This window comes from Aquarana catesbeiana, linkage group LG06 (assembly GCF_042186555.1).
Source record: "Aquarana catesbeiana isolate 2022-GZ linkage group LG06, ASM4218655v1, whole genome shotgun sequence".
In the NCBI taxonomy this organism is placed as follows: Eukaryota; Metazoa; Chordata; class Amphibia; order Anura; family Ranidae; genus Aquarana; species Aquarana catesbeiana.
In genome coordinates this window covers 151,703,315-151,726,869 of record NC_133329.1, presented here as the reverse complement: position 1 = coordinate 151,726,869, position 23,555 = coordinate 151,703,315, and the positions used below count along the sequence as shown (strand labels likewise).

Below are 23,555 nucleotides of genomic sequence, written 5' to 3'. Positions count from 1 at the left end.
GACTTTATAATTTTCTTTAATATATATGTTTTTAATATTTATAGAAACCCACCTCATACCTGCTCCTGAAGAGTGGCGGTCACCACGAAACGCGTTGAACCAATAGATGCCCTTCCGTTTATACCATACTATTATCACTCTATTACTGTATACATACCAATTGGACTGTACCAATCAACTATTACTATAATTATCTACCATGGAGACACACTTCAGTGAATTTGGCTATCTACAATATGTATGGCACGAACCAATTAGGTTGTTTTACTAGGGGATTGTGAGTCAATATTTGCCCCCCTATGTCTAATATTGCATCCCTTTTTTATTTTACATTTAATTGGATTTTACCAACCAGCTAAGATTACAATTTATTATCATGGAGACCTGCTTTTTATGAAACTGCCTTCTACAGTGTTTACAGTATAAACTAATTATGTTATTACATTGTATTTTTGTCTATGTATAATGTAAGACTTGTCTTTCATAGATCTGGGTTTCTATAGTATCAGCATGAATCAAGTTACTATTTGTACTTTTGTTACAATTTTATACCATTAAACCATTTAATGCCAATTGATGTCATGTGATGCTTCCATTCAACGTTTTTGGTTCTATTCTATTTTGGGTACCTGCCATGTTCATGGTTGTTGTGTTGTCTCCTGGAGTGCATGTTTCATTTAAAGTCCCACCTTTTTTGTTTCCTTTTCTTGTCCCATGATTAAAATATGACTAAATATGCAAGGCTAATAGCTATTACTGTATTTTTTTTTCCAGATGCACTGTTTAAGGATAACATTAACTTTTTCTTTTTTTTGAATATATACTATATGTTATTTTTGGAGAAGTTAAATACTTAAAATGTTGGTCCCACAGCAGTAAATGAAATCTGTCTCAGTAAACATCAGCTTTCTATGAGTGCTGCACAAAAAAAACTAGCTTTTACACACTATACAGTTGAAGTCCATGAAAAACTTTCTCCTTCAAAAAAAATCTACTTGTTCTTAAAGTGGAACTATAAACAGTATTTCTAGAGCAGTTTTGTTTTTCTGAGACTCTCTTGAAATATAGTTTTATAACATGATGATCCTGGCAGTAGATGTGTTTCAGTTCTTGAACAGGGTGACAAAATTATTCTAGACTTCACCAGCCATATAGTGCCCTTGGAACTTGTTTAGGATGAAGAGATTCCATTGCTGCTAGGCAACAGCTAGTACTCACCACATCAATTAATGAGTTTACAGTAAAAAGCATAAGGTGTGAAGCCTTAGCTTGTGCCTCATAACATGCAGGAAGTGAAAAGACCTCTGCAGGATCCCCTTCTGCATCCACCTCACCTTCCTCAAGATTTTCCTCAAAGGGTTTAGGAGATTCAGGGTCATACTCCTGAATAGATTCAAGTGGCGGAGAGGCAGAAGAGCACTTTTGGGCCCTGAAGAGTTTTTTTTTATAGAATATAGACATAGTTGCGAGAAATCTGCCTTAGTTAGATAAGCCATCTTTTGTGCACTTGAGAGGAAGTGAGAATTAGAGGAAAGGAGCGTTGTCATTATAAGATCTTGCTTTGATGCAGGGAAACAGCTATCACCCTGAGTGTTTTTCATTTTTTTTTCAGTGCCATCTGTAGAATGAGTGCTATTAGCCCCCTTTTTTCTTAGATCCTCTGCCCTTTGTCACATTAAAGGGACAAAACAACAATATACACAACATTATATCACATAGTAAAAAAAGCGAAAAAATAAATAAAAAAAACTATAAAAAATAGAAGTTATACCCAAGCACTTAAAACCCTGCCCCCAAAATATTGAGCACACCCTCCCCTATGTATACGCACAGAAGCATGTAAATGCATACGTCTCCCATGCACAGAAATGCCACTTGCACTACACAACAAATCACAATGCGTTCAGGAGCGAGAACACATTTTAGGCCCATGGTCAACTCTAAACTGGTGAACTGTGGGGCTTTTAAAGTGTCGCTCATAAAAAATTTAGGGTAACAGCGTTTGTCACAGTTTCACAAGCGCATACATTTTTAAGGCTTGACATATTGGCTATCTATTTACACAGTGCAACCTCATTTTTTTATATTTTATTTAAAAAATCGGTAATATAATGCATTTCTGTGCCCTAGAAAATATATAATGCTTTGGGGTTTTATCTAATCTTCTGGCCTAAAATGATTTTTTTAAACATGTGTGCAAAAAAAATGACTCTGGCAGTGAAAGGGACAAGGGTTAGAAAAATAGGAATTCAGCAGAAAAAAAAAAAAAAAAAGTTAATTAGGGTTGTTTACGGCAAATTAAGGGTTAATAGGAGGATGATAGGAACAAAAAAATTATAATAATTGTCAGTTTGCTTTAACTGACATCATACACAGATTGAAACATATCCCTTTGATCTGAAGAAGAATGGAACAGAGTAAATACAAAAGTAACAATGTTGCTTTGTATCTTTCTATTTCAGTCCTGAACAGTCCTATAAACACTGTGTCAGCAGGTCAGTTTTCAAAAGTAGCAGTAGTAGTTGCAATAGCTGCTGTATCTACACAGCAACTCCCAGCTGTCATTTCGATAGAAATAAACACTCCAGTGCTCATTCACAGTGCTCCAGGAGACAATATAAAGGTGCGCAATACTTCTTCAGGTTCAGGTACAGCCCTCCACAGTTTGGGAAATCTCAAATCAACTTCCAAAAAACACATAAGAGGGCGTAACTTCTTATGCATTACCACCATACAATTTATAAAATTCCAAATAATCAACAGGCTTATAACTCATATGCTTCAGCAAAGGGCAGTAGGTCTCATCACAAAATCATCAGATGGAAAAGCTAACGTGTTTCAAGAGTCATGCCCCCTTCCTCAAAGCTCAGCTGAGGAAGGGGGCATGACCCCCGAAATGTGTTAGATTTTGTGATGGGACCTACCGTCCAAAGCTGAAGAATATGAGTTATAAGTCTGTCGATTTTTTATGTTTGTGAGTATCCATTTGCGATTTGGAATTTAAGAAATTATATGATGGTAATGCACAAAGAGTTGTGCCCTCTTGTGTGGTTTTTGCAGACAGAAATTGCTGAGAAATGAGAGGAAGGGAGTGGCAACAGGGCAAAAGGACAAGGCCCAAGGTCCTCAACTGGTTAAGGAACAAATTAAAGCCCAACTCCAGCTAATATTATTTAGCAGTTACACCAATAGATTGTTTTATGTTTAAGCTATATGAGTAAAAGCTATTTGTTGTAAACACTCAGTTATGTGGTATGATATTTTCACGCCTATTTGGCTAGGCTGAGACATTCTCTATAGACTACCCTTGGCTCTGATTTCATTACTGACATATTAGGAATAATATATTGTTTATATAAACTTGAACTTACCTTCTAGAATCCAAAAAACCCATGGAGTAAAGTGATATTTCACCAATAAGTGCATAGTCCGGGACCATCATGGCCACTGTTCTAAATAGTGCCTATGAAAAAATATTATTATTATTCAGGATTCACAGAGCATCAACAGCTTGGCCAGCAGCACTTTATTGAATAAAGAGATACAATATAATTAAAATATGATTCAAGACAAGAGGGTTAGGAGGGACCTGCTTTTGAGAGATTACAATATAAAATTTGACATTGCCTTAGAAATACCTTAAGCAACAAACAGTACATTATTTAAAGGATGTTCTCATGCTAAAAAGTTTTCATTATTCCAGTGAGAAAGAGCATACTACTTTGAATAGCATGTTAAAAATGTAGGCATACACCAGCTAGGCCTATTATTATCTTATATATTTGCTTTATCATCTGCAGTATTTTAATTCTTAAAGTAAAACCCTAGCCTGTGCTCTTTGTCTCTAAAAATTTAAATTGGGCCTAGCTTTGCTCGTTAAAATGTCCTGCTACTGGCGGATATTTGACTGCTGTATTATATGAATTCTCTTTATTCTTAATATGAGCTTGATAAAAGTTATCCAGCAGCTAAACAGTTTGGTATTAGTGAGCTGCTGCTATATGTAAGCCAAGCTAATTGTAACAGAAAAAATAGGATTTTTATAACAGCTTATCTGTAAAATCCTTTTCTTGGAGTACATCACAGGACACAGAGCAACATAGTAATTACTATGTGGGTTATACGCCACATATAGGTGAATGGACACTGGTACACTCTAAAGACAGGAAGTCCTCCTCCCTGTATAACCCCTCCCATACTGGGAGTACCTCAGTTTTTGTAGCAAAGCAATATACATATATCCCAAGAAGAGGGGAGGGACCTCTGTGTCCCGTGATGTACTCCAAGAAAAGGATTTTACAGGTAAGCTGATATAAAAATCCTATTTTCTTTTTCGTACATCAGGGGACACAGAGCACCATAGTAATTACTATGTGGGATGTCCCAAAGCAATGCCATCTGAGTGGAGGGAGAGACAAACAAAAGCAGCCCCCGACAGGCATGAGGACCTATACTGCTGGCTGCAGCACACTGCGCCTGAAGGCGTCATCCTCCTGCCAACTTACAGCCATCTGATAGAATTTTGTGAATGTATGTACTGATGACCAAGTCGCGGCCTTGCAAATCTGAGTCACAGAGGCTTGGTAATGCACTGCCCTTGAAGCACTGACTGCCCTGGCAGAGTGCGCTTTAACCTGAAAAGGTGGAACCCTTTTCTTCAGACTAAAAGCCTGACTAATCACCTGAAGAATCCACTTAGCAATAGTTGATTTTGATGCTGCCTGGCCCTTTCTGGGGCCTTCTGGCAGTACAAACAAAATGTCAGTTTTCCGTATCTGAGCTGTTGCTTTCAGATAGGCCTTGACTGCTCTCACTACATCAAGAGATTGTAGGATAACAATTTTTCTTTTGCAGAACGAGGTTCTGGAAAAAAGTAAGGTAAGAAGACATCCTGATTCAGATGAAAACCTGATACTACCTTGGGCAAAAAGGTTGGGGGAGGACGCAACACCACCTTATCCTTATGGATAATTAAATATGGCTCTTTACAGGAAAAAGCAGCCAAATCTGATACTCTTCTTGCAGAGGTTACTGCAACTAGGAATACCAATTTCCTTATTAAAAGGCACAAAGGAATATCACGTATAGGTTCAAAGGGTTGTCTTTGCAACACTGACAAAACCAGATTCAAATCCCATGGGCACAAGGGGGACCTAACTGGCAGAGTTACCCGAGTTACCCCTTGTATAAAAGCCCGGACCAAAGAATGCAAAGCAAGCAGCCTTTGGAAAAACACTGCCAAGGCCGAAATCTGACCCTTGATCGTACTCAAGGCTAGCTTCATCTCTACTCCCAATTGTAGAAAGGCCAGAATTCTTCCTATGATATATTTTCGAGGATGCCAACCCTTGGTTTCACACCAGGCAACATAGGCCCTCCAAACCCTATAATAGATGGTCCTAGAGGCTGGCTTTCTGGCATTAATCAGGGTGGTTACTACTGAACCTGAAAGCCCCTGATTTTTTAGAATGTGGGCTTCAATAGCCACACCGTTACATTTAGTGACTGTAAGGCAGGATGGAATATCGGCCCTTGTGACAACAGGTCTGGGCGAGATGGAAGAGTCCACCACTCCCCTACTGCCATCCTCATGATCTCTGCATACCAGAATCTCCTGGGCCATGCCAGAGCTACTAGAATTACCGGCTTCCCTTCTTCCCTGATCCTTTGAAGCAGCCGCAGTAACAGCTGAACTGGAGGGAATGCATAAATCAGTGAGAACTGATCCCACGGGGTCACTAACGCATCTATTCCGAGTGCAAGTGGATCTCTTGTTCTTGCCACAAAGTTGTCCAGCTTCTTGTTGAACCTGGACACAATTAGATCTATGCCCAGGGTATCCCATCTTTGGCATATGACCAGAAAGATGTCGGGTGTAGAGACCATTCTTCCGGGAACAACTGTTGGTGGCTCAGGAAATCTGCCTGCCAATTTTCCACTCCTGGAATGTAGAATGCAGATAGGCAAGGAACATGATTCTCTGCCCAAGACAGAATATGGTCCACCTCCCTCTGGGATGCGTGACTTCTGGTGCACCCTTGGTGATTGATATAGGCCACTGCTGTGGCATTGTCGGATTGTATCCTGATGGGAGAATTCCACAACCTGAACATCCAGGCTATTAGAGCCAGACGTATTGCCCGAATCTCTAGGATATTGATGGGCAAGGTCTTCTCGGACTCTGACCACTTCCCTTGAACAGTGGTCTCTTCTAGAACTGCACCCCAGCCCCATAGGCTGGCATTACTACCTACCAGGAAACTGGTATAAAGGATTTTCCTTTCTGTAAATTCCTGGTCATCAACCACCACCTGACACTCAGGCGCACTTTTGGGGTCAGATTCATTGGATAATCCAAGGCTTGGATCTGCTTGTTCCGAGCAGACAGAATACTGTGTTGCAACAGTCTTGAATGAAACTGGGCATAGATGACTGCTTCGAATGAAGCCACCATCTTCCCTAGCAACCTCATGCAAAGGTGAATGGAAGGATCCTTCCTTGCCTGACCACCTGGACCAGCTCTCTTAGAGAGGTGACTTTTGTTTGAGGCAAAAAAAACCTTTCCTGGGCTGTGTCTATGACCAGGCCCAAATACTCCAGTCTCCTTACCGGTCATAAGGATGATTTCTCTAGATTGAGAATCCAACCCAGGTGTTCCAGATAACTGACCGTTCTGGACACCTCTTGGTTTAACTGTGCTACTGACTGATCTACCATTAGTAGGTCATCTAGGTATGCCATTACTGCTATACCCGGGCCCCTTAGTCTTGCTAATACTGGGGCCAGAACCTTTGTAAATACCCGGGGAGCAGTGGCTAACCCGAAGGGCAAGGCCACAAACTAAAGGTGACGTTGTTCTACCGCAAACCTCAGAAACTTCTGGTGAGCAGGAAAAATTGGCACATGTAAATACGCATCTTTGATGTCTATTGATGCTAGAACTTCTCCTCCCCTTAGGGTGGATACGACAGACCGGATTGACTCCATGCGAAAGGAGCAGATGTTCAAGAAGTGATTCAGATCCTTGAGATCTAGAATGGGTCTGACATCTCCATTTGGTTTTGGTACCGTAAAGAGATTTGAATAAAACCCCATGTTCCTCTCTTCTGAGGGGACCTCTATTATTACTCCCTGAGACATTAACCGATCCAATGCCAGAAATAAGGACTTTTTCTTTACTGGGTCCTTGGGAACGTTTGACTTTAGAAAACGACACAGTGGAAACTCTTGGAGTTCTAGTTTGCAGCCTAGGGCTACCGCAGAGAGGACCCATTTGTCTTGGATCTCCTCCTGCCAAACTTCCGAAAACCACCGAAGTCTTCCCCCCACTCGATCGAGCGGGGGCGCTCCTTCATAAGGAAGCTTTGGGGCTCTGTTTTGTGAACTTCTGACCCCAGGGTTTTTTGTGTCCCTGTGTTTGGCCATGAGACTAACTTTTTGCTCTTGACGGCGGAGGCTGTCGAGACTGCCTGGATGCTGTTGCCGCTGGCACCGGAGGGGAAGCATGTTTGAATGAAGGACGTCTACTTCTTCTCTTAACTGGCAGAAGGGTACTCTTACCCCCAGAAATCTTTTGGATGTATTTATCCAAATCTTCCCCAAACAACCTTTCTTCATGAAATGGAAACCCAGCCAAGAGCTTCTTGCATGGTAACTCAACTGACCAGTTCTTTAGCCACAGAATCCTACGCATATGTACCAACATGAGCCCAAGGCGTGACGCCCGATGGATAGAATAGTTGATAGTGTTCACTGCAAAGCATAAGGCCCTAGGTAGTTCAGCTAAAACTTGGGCCTCTTCAGCTTAAGCAGGCACTCTCTTGATAACCTGCTTGAATTCGTCCCTAACTGATTGACGAATGCCTATTGCTGCTACTGCAGGCTACACCAGCTACAGCAAATGAGGCTTTGAACAAAGATTCCAACTTCTTATCAGATGGATCTCTAAATACTTGGACATGGTCCACCAGACAAGTTAAACACCTGTTTACAGAGGAGATAGCAGCATCTACTGCTGGCAAATCCCACCTCTTTGTAAACTTTTTCTCCATGGGATAAAGAAGAGAAAACTTCTCGGGAGGTAAAAAATGCTTATCTGGGTGGTCCCAGTCAGCATAAATCAGTTGCTCCAGCAACGGGTGCATAGGTAAAGCATTCGAAACATGTGGGGGTTTTAGCGAACCCAAAGAGGAGAAGGAATCATCATCCACCTCTGCAGGGGGCAACTTACATCCAGAATGGACCAACTCCGTAAGGGATTGAATTAACAATCTCTGAGATTGTGAGGCTGAGAAAGGTTCTTCAGATGATGACCCCTCAGAAGAGGTGCCATCCGAACTCTTTTCTGCCTGATCCCCCAAAGGAACCTCAGTAGTTCCTGCCCATTCCAGTTCCAATACTGGAAGGTCAAGGGCAGGAGAAGGGGATCTGCCGCATTTTCTCCCCTCCTGGGAGGAGAATGCGAGCATATCAGCTATTTTCCCTTCCAAACCAGCCAGCGCTGAGGCTAAATCGTCCTTAGTGACGAATGCAGAGGCTGAAATGTTGGAGGCAACTACAATACCTGAGAGTCTAGGTGGCTCATACTGACCAGATGCTCCAGGTCCTTCAGGGGAGGATTGAAATGCGGACGTGCGACTAGGAGCCTCAGACTCTGACCGCAGGGACCTTGCGCTCCTCCCTGTTGCATTCCCCTTTTTACGGGAAGACATAGTCCTAAGCACAAAAAGCAGAGGCACTAACATGAATATTATGCCGCTATAAATGCTCAATCTAAATGCTAAGTAGACGTGCCTTCAACAAATGCCTGTATCCAAACACCTATGTATGCTCTGTGTCCCTCCGTCAGCCAACCAGACACTTTCAGAGTGAAAAGCTTATGAAGTCAGTAAGCCTTGCGCCTGCGCAGTGTATCACGTGCACACCATTTCCACGTGCACGCCGGCGGCGTCTAAGCCACGCCCCCGGTGCTAGGAAAGCTCCGCCCCCTTTATTTATTTCCTTTTTGAAAAAAGGACGCCTTTTCGCCCGCATGCACGCGCAAGGACAGGCCTGGTCCTATGGCGGAGACAGCTTGGGGGGGCGAGGAGTACTCACCAGGGGGAGCCTTAACCACTGTGCTGAAGGCGGATGGTCCTCCAAAGCCCTACTCATGGCCTGACAGAGTGGAGAGGGAGCAATGCTGTCCGCAGAAGCGATTGCTGACACTTGAGCATAAACACAGGGAAAGCATGAAATGCTGGACGCCAGGTATGTTGTTTTACACCCTCTAGTGGCAAAACAAAGGCAAGGCATCGACTAAAAGTGAATCATTTAAACATTCCTTAGGATCTTTCTGACTTACCCGCAGGATACTGCTGGAGAATCACAGACAGAACCAGCCTTCACCCATCACGGCGGGCCGTGTCATGACAGACCTTCAAGGACCGGGTCCCCTTTATTTAAGGGGTCCACTCCCTTGGACCAGTATAGCACCCTGCCAGAGAACTCTTTGGTATAGTAAATATGACCAAGGTGCCGGGTACCAGGGTTCAGCTCTCCAAAAGAGAAGCATTACAGGCAGAAACCAAAACGGAGGTACTCTCGGTATGGGTGGGGTTATATAGGGAGGAGGACTTCCTGTCTTTAGAGTGTACCAGTGTCCATTCACCTATTGGTGGCGTATAATCCACATAGTATGAAAAAAAAACATCAATTCCACAGCCAAATATGAGCCATCAGTGTATGCTGTCACTGAGACTGTGAAAATCATACTGTTCTGCAACACCACATACAGCTTTAAGGCACCCCAAGCATATTATTTGATGGTTTTGTGTATTTTCAATAATGTCCTCAAAGCTGCATGAAAAGACCCTCTTCCCACTGTATGGTATTTTTGTTTTCATTTGTTTCATAGGTACATATCCCCAATTGCTGTGTCCAGCTTCCCATGCCTTTATTTTTTACAGTAGTTGGCCTATTAGCCCTAGCAATGGCCAGAATTTAACACAATTTGCCCCCATATACTTCAATGGGATTCAAGCTCAGGTTTGCTGAAATTCAAAAAAAGATTCACAATACTCTTGGCGAATTAAACTCAGGCAGATTCGCCAATCACTCAGGCCGGGTTCACACTGGTGCAATGTCAGACATCGCATGTGATTAACACCGCACTACTGTGCAAATCACATGCGATGTCTGTGCAATGCAAATTCAGCCATACAGATTGTATGGCTGAATTTGCATCGCCAAAGTCATGCAGGACCCTTTCTTTGGTCCACACCAGAATCGGGTCGCATGGATGTTCACACCAATGTGATCCGATTCCTGTCCGAATTGACAGTTGGCACTGCGATATGCAAACCGATCTGGGGGTGTCATTAACTTTGTATTGACACCCGTAGCGGTTCGCATAAGGTAGTGTGAACTACCTGTGAGTTGTATGCGATGCGGGAACCTGTACTGGATTTGCATGGGTTCTTGCATCGCAGCAGTGTGAACGGAGCCTAATACTAAACAAAATACAGTACAAGGGTGTCAGTGCTGTTGCAGCAAAGCTTCCCATTGCTAACCAAGGACACATAATGCTCCATAATGTAGTCCAGATAGTAATCAAGTAAATACTCTTTATCAATGAGATATGGCCTTTTTGCTCTGACTACATTAAATCAACAAAACAGAACTTCATAATTGTTGCCTTGTACAATGTTGCTTATTGGAAGAAATAATTTCATACTTTTAAATTGTCTGGAAGTTCAGCTCGACCTGCATATCCAGGATTCATAGTGATGAACACACAGCAGGTTGGATTGAGGGTCAGTTCTGTTCCTTCAAACATGAAAGTCTTCATGTTCCTTATGATTGCCTGCTGTATGCTGAGAATCTGCTGGGCCACTACTGACAGCACCTCAACCTACATAAAGAGAGACTGTTACAGGGCAGCTTGTATTTTACAAAATCAATGTAAGATTTGAAAATATTTGGATTATTATCTTTCCACATTTTATCACATTTATGAAGCATGTTTCCCAATTACATATTCTATCAGTAAATGCACCCTCAACAGGAAAAAAATATGTTGTCAATGCCAATTTTAGCTACACTGCAATCAACGAAAAAAATTGCGTTATTCCACCTTGTATCTCATATAGGCCCTGACCCTTTTCCGTCTCCATGGGAGTTGTCATCTCTATCTCTGAGCTGCTAACTATAGAAGCTCAGAACGCTAGACATGTTCCCTTATTAGTATTAATAATTATTTACTGCCCATTCTATGCTGACAGTTACAAAGATCTTTACAGATCCAACAGGATAGCATCAACATTACCAATTTATGACCCATCCAATCAACTTTAATGATGCTCTTTAAGTACAGCCATAGGTTCAATTTTATTTGGCTTAAATACATCAATTGCCAGTAATGGGACCTCACACATTTGCTGCCATTATCTTTGTCCTACATTCGATACTGCTATGCAGTGACTTTTGTGTGTCCTTGTCATTCGGCAAATTCTATTTAGATATTAGAACATCCAGGCACTGCTATGGGTCTGCAACTTAGGCTCCATTCACATTAGTGTGTCTTCAAACTTGCACGAATTCCAGTGTGACTTTGGAGCAACTTTTGGTGCAACTTTGATCCAACTTTACATTCTCTGGACCAAAGTCACATCAAAAGTTGCACAAAATCAGTGCAGGCACCTTTTCAAAATTGCTGTGACATTCAAGCGGTAGTGTGTGTGGGCCCTTAGAGCAGGTAAATGGAGACAGACAGCAAAGAGAACCCAAACTGCCTAACATCATGAAGATGATAAAGACTTACAAACTTCACTTATACTCTCCTCTATTTAAACCTGTTCAGTGGACTGCTCCTGTAAATGCAAACATTTAAAAACAAAATTATTAGCACATTTTCGCTTTGAATTTTTACCTCAATTCTGTTGAATTCATCAAAACATGCCCAGGCTCCAGACTGTGCTAGACCTTTAAAGAATTTACCCATAGCTTTATAGTCAAGGCCATCTGAGCAATTAAACACAACGCACTGTGTGGGAAATCAAAAGAAAAGCAGACTGTCATTTTATCGTGCTGTTTACTATTGATTAACACCTTACTAAAAAAAAGGTGAATAAAACTGTTCTTATCTTTCTATCTGCTATGCCGTCTAATCTTCTAAAAACAATTAGAAAAATGAATGTAATGCTATATTGACTTTTAAATGTCTTATCAATATATGTCTAAACTGAGGTGTCCAGTAACAGAGGTGTTAGAGATATTGCATATTGTATACAGGATACAAATTATGTGTGTGTGTTATGTTTACAAATTCATATGGGCAATGACAAAAAAAAAAAGAAAAAAAAAAGCAAAATACAATGAGCTATATCAGGCAGCTGTCATTGCTCTGACTGATCCAAACTCAAGGAAGTTAAAATATGGTTAGCTGAAATGTTTTTTTTGTACTTGGCATATCATTAGTACTTTTTACTAAACCATATACCATACTAATGAAAAACAAACAAAATAAGACAAATAGGTTCAAACAAAATTGACATGGACTTTCACTGTATTGTTCATTTAACCACTTCCCACCCGTAGGACGCCAGATGTTGTCCTGGACTTGAAGTTGGGATATCTGTATGATGCATGCAGCTACAGGCATCATCCCAGACATCTTTCTTTTCAGCTGGCAATTCCCCTAACGTAAAAGCCATCCTAGCAGCTGATTAGCCACTGCATTGCTTTTACTGGCAGCAGGAGGGGACACCCATCGGCACCTCTCTGGGCTCTCCCGTTTGATCAGAGAGCCTGAGATCCGATTCAGTGATGGGTTACCACAGAGCAGGCTGAAGACTTTGGCCATCTCTATGATCCCGGGAGGTCATGACATCACTTCCAGCTCCATCAGATGTAAAGACTGACATTTTTTCCCCTGGAAAGCTCTTAATTGAGACAAGTACACACTATAGAAGGATATACTTTGTTCATATTTCATGTCTGAGGTTTACAATAACTTTAAGTATATCTCTGACTTATTTAGCAACCCAGCCTATGGATAAATTAAAATGATATTGAAAGAGTAAATATACAAGTAGCCACAAGAGGATGACAGAATGGCATAACAGGAAAATGAAAAAGGTCTAAATAGCATATAGACACATATATTTGCTACATTTATATAAAGAAACATACACAGGCTGCAGGTTGCCCCCAAAACTAAACAAATTGATCTGTAAAGTTACTATTTAAAAAAGATTACCTGTTTGGCCAGTGCTTTAGCAAGATCTTTTGTAGTTTCTGTTTTACCCGTTCCAGCTGGACCCTCTGGCGCGCCACCAAGATTTAGCTTCAATGCGCCCATTAATGTTCTATAAGAGAGGCGAGAAATCTTTCATAAATTTGAAGTTCTCATCAATGTCATTACCTTTAATAATGATGATTGAAGTATCCAAAGTAATATTAGAAAACAAAGGCAAGGAACAGCTATAGAAAACAAGTGCACGTCAGAATAAACACAATTAATTGTGCACTGATGGGAGGGAATGGGCTTACAGAATCATTTTAGGTATTGCATGTAACTCATTATTAAATCTGTAAAAAGTCTACTTCATAATATTAAACTCCTTTATACTTATTTCTTTCCAATTACTGGATTTACTTTAGCAACACAGGACACTGAGTCGTATTTCACATCCATACCTGTAGCAGCGATCAGTTAGTGGAGTTATCACTAAACGCGGGGAGTTACCAAGATACTCGTAACCATACTTGGCTTCAGTAGTGATCATTCTGACCATGACGTCTCGGTTTTCCCAATAGTATCTCAGTTGGGAGATCCACTGGAAATCACTTAGGTCAGTCACTTTATCCTGGGCCAGCTTTGCAACAACATCACGAGCTGTGGAAAATTGCACAATATTATTATGTTACCTGTTTGTAAACCTCATTGAAACTTGTTTAGATTCATCATATTGTTGCATTTGAATATAGTACCCAGAATTTGCTCACATGGCTTGAGTCCAACTAAGGGCTCATTAATAGCTACATTTTGTGGTAACATGTATTGAAGTGTATGTGGTACCATACTGTGTGGTACATGTGTGTTGGTTGCAATTCCATTATACTTGAATGGTATCGCAAGGAACCTGCACATCACAATGCATGGTATGTGTATTGTGGTGCTCTGAATATAGCATGCACTAAATTTTTGTAGGTTGAGGAGCATCACAGCATTTATTTTGAATGGACTAGCTATAACAATGCGCTTCAATATGCAAAAATGTGTGCATTGCAGCGCAGTCTGGTGTAGTGTGCATAGGCCTTAAACCACTTCTAGGTGTGCTGGAGCAGCAGCTATAGTTTTTTTAATTATTGTTATCATATGAATTAAGCCTCGTACACAAGCTTATATTTTCAGATGACCGAATGTCCATTTTTTGTGGTATGCTACTCTTATGTCGAAAGTGAAGAGGTTACTCACAAAACTAAAATTTTCGTATGACAGAATACAACAACATCAGAAGTGACGTAATGTGTTGAATAGTTTTGTATGTATTCTTTTGTTTCTGAGCATGCGCAGTCGTGCTCTTACGATTTTATTCGTACGAAAACAGTACTAATTACACAAAAATCGGACATTGAGTTTACATCCGACAAAAATTTTATAGTCTGCACATCCAGCTTTTGTCCGACGAAAAAGCAAAATCGGCTATCAAAAGCACCGTACCCAACGATGCGAAAAATGGGCAGACAGCTTATCGTACAAATTTTTCCATCCGATTTTGGTATCGTGTGTACAGGAATTTAAAGTTGTTTAAAAGTTGTTACATGCTTTCGCAGCATGTAAAAGTGGAAGAAAAAAAAGGGTTAATTCACATCAGCCCACGCACTCAAATGTGTGCAGCTTGGTGGGGGAGACAGTGTTTGCATTGTTCCAATGGCAAGGCACTATTTATCTTTTTTTGTCCTTTTTTTGTCTCAATTTCTAGTATTGAGCGTGTGTTGATCTGTGCAGCTAAACTGACACAGTGGGGTTGATTTACTAAAGCTGAAGAGTGCAAAATCTGGTGCAGCTCTGCATAGAAACCAATCAGCTTAGAGGTTTTTTTGGCAAAGCTTAACTGAACAAGCTGAAGTTAGAAGCTAATTGGCTCCCATGCACAGCTGCACCAGATTTTGCACTCTCCTGTTTTAGTAAATCAACCCCAGTGCATCAAAGGAACTTATGTACAGAATACGATCATGTTTTGCTTCATACGGTTTTCAGAACACACTATTTCTTGGTTGTCTATAATTTTCACAGACAATTTTTATAGACACTATTTAATAGTTGTCTATCACTTTAAATAAGAATATATGTGTATATACTACTGTGCAAAAGTTTTAGCCAGGTGTGAAAAATGCTGTAAATTAAAAATGCTTTCAGAAATAGAAGTGTTAATAGTTTATTTTTATCAATTAACAAAATTGAAAGTAAATAAACAGAAGAGAAATTCAATCAAATTAATATTTTTTGCATTCAAGCCAGCATCAAATCTCCTAGATACGCACAGTACTTGTGTACACAGTTTTTGAGATACTCGCCAGGTAGGTTGTTCCAAAGATCTTGAAGAACTAACCACAGATCTTCTGTGGGTGTAGGCTGCTTGCAATACTTCTGTCTCTTCATGTAATCCTAGACAGACTCGATGATGCTGAGACCAGGGCTCTGTGGGGGCCAACACCATTGCTTCCAGGACTCCTTCTTCTTCTTTATGCTGAAGATAGTTCTTAATGACATTGGCTGTATGTTTGGGGACGTTGTCCTGCTGCAGAATACATTTCAGGACAATCACACACCTCCCTGATGGTATGCATCTGCCTGTATTTCTCTGTATTGAGGACACCATTGATCCCGACCAACTCCATTTGCAGTGATGCAGCCTCAAACTTGCAAGGAACCTTCACCATGCTTCACTGTTGCCTGCAAGCTCACCTTATTGTATCACTCTCCAGTCCTTTGGTGAACAAATTGCCTCCTGCTACAGCCAAACATTTCAAATTTTGACCTTGTTTCCATGTCAGAGGTATGGCTTTCCTCCATGAAGACCACTTCTGGCCAGACTTCACCAGACAGTAGATGGGTGTGCCTGGGTCCCACCGGTTTCCATCAGTTCTGTGCTGATGGCACTGCTGGACATCCTCGGATGTTAAAGGAAAGTAAGTATGATGTTGTCGGAATTTGAAATCCATCTAAAGTGATGAATTGGGGAGGGGGCGTGACCGGAAGGGTGGGTGTCTGATGAGCGGCCGCATGGAGTGAGTGAGAGCAAGGACGCTGTGTGCTCCGTCCCACCCCCGTTCTCATCGCTCCCCCCGGCCACAGGAACGGCGCCTCGGACGGCTATGGCTCCTCAACAGATGCCTGTATCCACGAGCCCGGTGCCGTGCTGACCCCTCTGCTTCTCTGCTAAGAGCTCTCTTGACCTCCTAATGTCCGGCGAATGCTGAGGAATCCTCTGGGAGAGACGTCATCCCCTACACGCTGCAGCAGCTTTCACTTTCACTCCCACACTCTCATGCTAAGCACGGAATAGAAGTCGGCTGGAGCTGGTATAGTATAGCATGGGGTCATTTATATGGTAACCGGATTCTGCTGTAAAAATTGTGTGACAATCCCTGGTTCAGAAGTAATCCCTGGTAGTTCCTTGGTAATTTCTGGCAACTTGGTATTTGTGCAGTAACATAACTAAGTGTCAGCATTTTGTCTCACCTGCTGCTGTGGTAGTACTAAATGTGTGAACAGAGTGAGCTAATACAGGAAACAAAATATACTCCTCTTTTTTCTCCCTTTTTGGGTGAGTTGCCGATACGGGCGGGGGAAGATAGGTAGTGGGGGGTCCCCTTGTTACTAAGATTATACCAATCCCCCTACTCTTAGGTGGGGCCATTATAAGCCATAAGCTAGCTAAAAACCCTTGGCTCCTCAGTGACTGCATGCATACCTGAGTACATACCTTACCAACCGTAGACTGCTGGCGACTGCCTTAGCAGCATTTAACCAGCTGCGAAAAACTGCGGTGAAGGAGGGAGGCTGCATTAAGTACTGCCGTAGCTGAGGTGCTCATGGGTGAGGGGAGCTACCCCACCCCAGCCACTTAAGGTACTGTAGTCTCCCCTTGTTTGAAATTCTCTTTCCCCCGTGTCGGGGTGTGTTGGGGAGAGAGCTCCCCCCCTCCATACACCTGTCACACACTCCATTTTTAGAGTAATAAGGTGGTTATTCTATTCAGCGGGTGGATGAGTGTGGAGAGGTGCTGCTAATTTCTTGCTGTTTAACTATAAGTATATCTATAGGAGTGAATGATGCAGAACCTACGCTCCTCTAAAGAGAAAAATTCGCAACACGCTGCGGCAGCAGCAGCAGCAGCAAAACTGGAGCAATATGCTCATGCCTCTGCTCTGACCCCTCCAAAAAAAGGGACGCAGCAAAAGGGCCAACAGGGGGGGACATCGGATAGGAAAAGCCAGGGCCAGCCACATTCACAGCCCTTAGGGGGTGTGTTGGCTACCCAGTCTTCCAAATTAACATGTAATAAAGGGCCAGAGCTAAGTGATCAAAACACAAATGTGAACCTGGAGCTAATAAACGACCCGAATCTACCCCTGAATAAAGAACCAACCTTAATGGATGTATTCATGGCTGTAGGGGTGTGTAATAGCTCGCTCAAAGATCTCTGTGAACAGATGAAAGGTCTTAAAGCAGATCTCCTAATGGTTAGACAAGATCTACAGAAGACGGCGGAGAGAACAACCGCCCTGGAAGAAAGAGTTAGTGGGCTAGAAGACAATGTGCACCCAATAATCAAAGAAATAAAATGGCTGAAGGAACAGTTATCTAAGCAGGCCTCTAAAATGGATGAGATGGAAAACAGGAGTAGAAGAGATAATGTGAGACTGATAGGTCTACCTGAAAGGAGTGAGGGCGCTAATCCAATTGCATTTCTAGAAAAATGGTTAGGGGAGCTAATCGGGAAAGAATTGTTCTCGGCTTCGTTCTCCATCATAAGAGCTCACAGGATCCCTTTCAGGGCACCACAGGAGGGGGGGTCACCCGAGACCCCTACTCCTGAGATTTCTTAATTACCAGGATAAAGTGACTTTACTGCGGAAGATTAGGGAAGCAGGGGAGGTCTTTTTTAAAGGGGCAAAAATATCATTCTATTCTGACTTCTCTCCGGACTTGCAGAGGCGTAGAGCAGAGTTTACCCAGGTAAAACGCAACCTACAAAAACTTAAGGTGCCCTATGCTCTTTTTTACCCAGCGAGGTTGCGGATTGTGGCCCTGGAGGAGACTCTGTTTTTTAACTCCCCCGTTGAAGTTGAGAAGTGGCTGGAAGATAATAGAGAAAAAATTACCCACGTAGAGAATGGGGGAGGATATAATAGGCCGAGGAGCTGATAGGATGATACGATAGGGCACTGGGAGGTATAGGGGCTGCATTCTTGTCTTTGTTCCTCTGTTCTGCCTTATTCTTTTCTGCTCCGGAGGGGGGTGCCTCTTAAAGATTTTACCCTTTTCCGGCACCTGTTAACGGTTTTTGTTATGAAGGACGGGAGGGGATGGGTGCACACAGCTGTTTGGGTGAAGGGCGGTGTGGGGTTGTGAGTGGAAGAATTGGTGTAAAAGGGTGGTGTTAGTGTAAGAGGTAACGGTCATGGTAAATCCCCAGGGGATACACCTAGAGAGGTGGGTAGGGATATGGGGGTGGGGTGGGGGATGGGGTGGGAGGGTAGGGGAGATTAGGCGGGGTGGGAAGGGAAGGGGAGGGAATTTGGGAGGGAAGGGAAATAGGGTGGGAAAATTACTTGTTACGAACACCTACATCATTAGAAACCACACTGGAGGCCTCCTGGCCTCCACTTACAGATTATTGTTACACATGCAGGCACTTTTTGTAGTATATTTTAATAAAGCAGGGTAGACTTGACTAAATTAAGCGTGTATTTTAGAATCCATAATATGCACATATTTGGAATTAATACAGCAGTTGCTGGGAGAAATCTTCCTTTCTCTTTATGTCCTTCCCTTTTCTTTTTTTTTTTTTTTTGAGTAAAGAGGCGCATAAATTTCACTTTATAAAAACAATAGGGACATATAGGGTAATACTTGTTGTCACAAGACAGGCTCTTTAGAATCTAGATGTTAGTCGGGCCCTTGAAAACAGGATCCTGGAATATTAGGGGCCTGAGTTCTTCTCTTAAAAGGCTGGCAGTGTTTTCTGTGCTGGAGAGTTCTGGGGTGGACCTGGTCTGTCTGCAGGAAACCCACTTAACTAGGGATACCAGCCAGCAGCTACAAATGAAAAAATTTCAATATCAATTTCATGCATTTCACTCCTCTTTTAGTAGGGGGGTGAGTATCTCTGTGAAAGCTGGGGTAAAATTTTCCTGCAGACAGACCAGTATAGACGATTTGGGTAGATATATTTTTTTATTCTGCTCTATTGACGGCGTCATGTTTGTAGTGGCAAACATATACATCCCTCCCCCCTTTAATTTGGATATAATGTTTAAATTGCATAAATTTCTGTTGGATAAAAAGGAATGCCCGATAGTAGTTGTCGGGGACTTTAATGAGGTCCTAGATAGAAAATTGGATAGATTCCCGATACGACAACTCCCAGAGGAATCAGGGAAGACCCGTTTAAGTTTATTTCTGGAAGAAGTAGGGTTAGTAGATTTATGGAGGGTGCGAAACCCAGGCGCGTTGCAATACACCTGCTGTCACACTCCACGCTCTCAAGGATAGACCTAGTCCTGGGAAATCCCAGGGCACTCCAGCTGCTAGGAAAAATTGCATACTGGCCAAGAGGTATCTCAGACCATTCCCTTATGGTGGCTACATTAAATGTAGGAGAGTCTAAGCCTAGGAAGAGTTGGAGCGTGAGCCCACACTGGTTCGAAGTAATTAAAAAATCGGATGGGATTCTCCCCACTTTAAGGGAATTCGTGGAGTTCAATCAGGGCTCGGCGGCTCCCCCTGTGCTATGGGACACCCTCAAGGCATTTCTTAGAGGGGTCCTAATACAGCAGATGGCTAAATTTAATAAAGAGGCTAGGAGTGAGGAAGAGGGGACTCTGAGGGATGCTCTCAAGGCCGAAAATAACTTTATCAGAAATCCAACCCCGGAGCTGGAAAGCACCTGGCAAGAGAAACAACAAAAGTATAAATTAGTGGTCATGCAGAAAGCAGAGATTAGGCGCCTTCTTCAGAGACAGGAATTTAGTGTGGAGGGGGAAAGAGTAGGAAGAACATTGGCAATGCTTGTAAAATCAAATGCAGCTCCATCCACGGTCCTCGCTATTAGATTACAGAGTGGAGATATAACCTCAAGCACCCCAGAAATTGTACAAGCCTTCAGGGGGTATTATAAAAAACTCTACTCTTCCCAGAAAAAGGGCAAGGAGGCGATGATGGAGGACTTTTTGGAGGGGCTAGCGATTCCTATGATATCACAGGAAGAAAGCGCCATATTAGACTCCCCAATAACGGTAGCAGAACTGCAACAAGCAGTAGCGGGCTATGGTGAAGTGCTGATCCCTGAACTACTAAAAACCTTGGAGGGGTCACTTGAGGGGGGCCAGTTGCCTGCTTCAATGTTAGAAGCAACAATTACTGTATTACAGAAGGAAGGGAAAGACCCACTGGATGTAACCGCCTATAGACCAATCTCTCTACTTTGTACTGACCTAAAAATTCTTGCCAAGGTGCTAGCAGTAAGATTGAACGGAGTTATTCATAAATTGATACACGAGGACCAGGCGGGCTTTATAGCCAATAGATCTACGAGCCTGAACATTAGAAGAGCGTTTTTGAATTTACAGTTACCATCGGAAAATGTAGGCTCGAGAGTGTTAATGACCCTCGATGTATCTAAGGCTTTTGATAGCGTGGAGTGGGGCTATATATGGCACGTGTTGGAGAAATTCGGATTTGGTACGTCTTTTATAAGGTGGATTAGAATGTTATACACCCGCCCTAAGGCAAGACTAAAAATTAACAACGAATTTTCAGATTGGTTCGAGCTGGAAAGGGGGACTAGGCAGGGGTGTCCTCTCTCTCCTTTGCTGTTCGCGTTGGCGATGGAACCCGTGGCCATCTCCATAAGGGAAAGCAGAGCGATAACTGGTTTTCTGCGAAAATCGGGCGAAGAAAAAATCGCGCTATATGCGGATGACATTTTGTTATTCCTGGGGGACTCGAGAAATTCACTACTGAGTGCGATGAGGATAGTGAAGGATTTCGGCAGCTTCTCTGGTTTAGAGATAAACTGGGAGAAGTCCGAGTTTATGCCGATAGATCCCATCAGCGAGTTAACAGCATGCGATATACCCCAGATGGTAATGGTGGACGCCTTGAAATACCTGGGAATAGTTCTGACGAAGGATCCAACCCGGTATATCAGTACAAACCTCGCCCCTCTTTTAATAAAGCTGAAACAAAAAATAGGAATCTGGAGGCGCCTGCCCGTCTGCCGCAGGAAGATGTAACTTAATAAAAATGGTTTGGATGCCACAATTGCTATACATCCTGCACAACTCGCCAGTCTGGATAGGCAAGAAGTGGTTCAAAAGAATTGATAGCCTCTTTAGGGAGTTGATTTGGAAGGGGAAGCAAGCCAGGATTCGACTTCGAGTGCTTCAGCTATCCACACGGGAGGGGGGTTTTGCCCTCCCACACCCCGAGCGCTACTTCTTAGCAACTCAGCTACAGCAGCTGCTAGGATGTGGGATACCGAAAGCTGGCACCCCCAATGGCAAATTGCTATTGCTAAGTACTCCACATAACACCCTAGTTGAAGCTCTAGAGGCGGATATGTTCCATGACAATTATCCAACTATCAAGCTGCTAATTAAACTCTGGAAAACTGTCAAGAAAATGATGGGATATGATGATCCAACAGTTTATTCTCCTATTTGGAATAACCGTAATTTACAGGAAGTTCTTAAAATAGGTACTTTTGGGGAATGGGTGAACCTTGGCATCAGAAGGCTAAGCCAGCTTTATAACGACACCAAGCTAAAGAGTTTCCCGGAATAAGTAGGGGAATTCAAACTACCTCAGAGCTCCTTCTTCCTATATCTCCAGCTAGAACACGCTCTTAAAGCACAATTCAAAGCTCAGACTCCGCGCTGGGAAGAAATGCCTCTACTTCAGTGCATATTGCAGGTAAACCCTACTAGAGGTCTAATCTCAAGAATTTATGATCAACTAAGTAAACCAGATAATAGCGGGGGGATACTCCACGGACTAAAAGCCAAATGGGAAGAGGATATAGGGGGAATGACCCAGGAACAATGGGCGAAAACCTTGGAACTGAGTGTACAGGTTTCGGTGTCCCCTTTACAGCGGCTCTCTCATCTACTTTTGTTGAATAGATCCTACTATACACCTAAGAGACTTTTTAAATTTGGGGGAAGGCCTAATGACAACTGTCCCAGATGTCAGAGGTCGGGAGACCTCATCCACATGCTGTGGAGGTGTCCCAAGCTATTTAGATACTGGGAAGAAGTGACCGGAAACCTGGGAAGTATCTTTGGCACTACAGTAGTAAAAGAGGCCATAACCTGTATCCTGGGGCATAGAAGAGTTCTGGGGGAGAGACTAAGCACCACACTGGCCATCACGCGGGCCTTGTTTCAGGCTAGGAAGATGATAACACTAAGATGGCAATCAAAAGACCCCCCCTCGGTGAAGGACTGGATCTCTACTATTAATGATACTCTGAGTAGGGAAAGGGTGGAGTATATAAAGAGAGGCAACCTTCAAGAATTTGAAAGCATGTGGAAGCCATGGCTAGAGAAAGTAGGTGGTCCCTAGTAGGCAAGGCGAAGGATTAGTCCAAGAGAGGGGCTTCATGTAACTATACAGGTAACTGAGATCCTTGAGATCAAGGAGCGCTATAGTGAAGTGATTTTGGTACGCATATTTTCTTTTTTTTTTTTTTTTTTTTTAATTGCGTGTCCTATTTTTCTTCTTTATTGTTCTTTCTTATTTTGATTAAATAAATAATCTTGATGGTTAGCAGGTTAAATTTTGAGGGGGGGGGGGGGGGTTGATTTGGGAATAAGTAAACTTTTTGTGTAACTCTGGGCAGTTTAGCAAAGAACGGGCATGGGGAGCCCATAAGTCTTTTATTATATATCCCTTTTCTGATTTTCCTTTATCTTTTCTACATTTTTACTTCCTTATACGAGTCCCTTCCCCCTTTAATCAGACCCAGAAAATGATAAAGATTCATCAGTCACCGGGCTTTAGGGCCACTACAGATTGAGCTTAGGAGTTGGGAACAAGGGAGGACTTGCTGCTAAATTGGTACATTAAAGTATTCAGAGGGACGATATAAAAGGAATTAGAGGTAACGCATTATCCACTATGATGTAAACCGGAGAAGGCGACCAGTCAATGAACATCGAGCTGATTTAGCCCTCTGCTTATTGGTTTCTGAAGTGGAAAAAAAAAAAAAAAAAAAAAGTATGATGTTGTCTGGGAATCTCTGTGAGATGTCTGGTGTGCAGATATTCGCATGGTTACC

At 42.5% G+C, this 23,555-nt stretch overlaps 1 protein-coding gene across 2 annotated transcripts in view; it reads right to left on the bottom strand.

Annotated features, from left to right (window-relative positions):
- DNAH3 (dynein axonemal heavy chain 3) overlaps positions 1–23,555 on the bottom strand; it is an 827,768-nt gene that overhangs the window by 278,486 nt on the left and 525,727 nt on the right. For both annotated transcript variants that reach the window (XM_073591059.1, XM_073591058.1), the window contains exons 28-32: positions 13,678–13,876; positions 13,238–13,346; positions 11,909–12,022; positions 10,715–10,891; positions 3,372–3,463 (exon numbers count right to left, since the gene is read on the bottom strand). In XM_073591059.1, the coding sequence (XP_073447160.1) occupies positions 3,372–3,463; positions 10,715–10,891; positions 11,909–12,022; positions 13,238–13,346; positions 13,678–13,876 (691 nt within the window). The remainder of the gene's footprint in view (positions 1–3,371; positions 3,464–10,714; positions 10,892–11,908; positions 12,023–13,237; positions 13,347–13,677; positions 13,877–23,555) is intronic.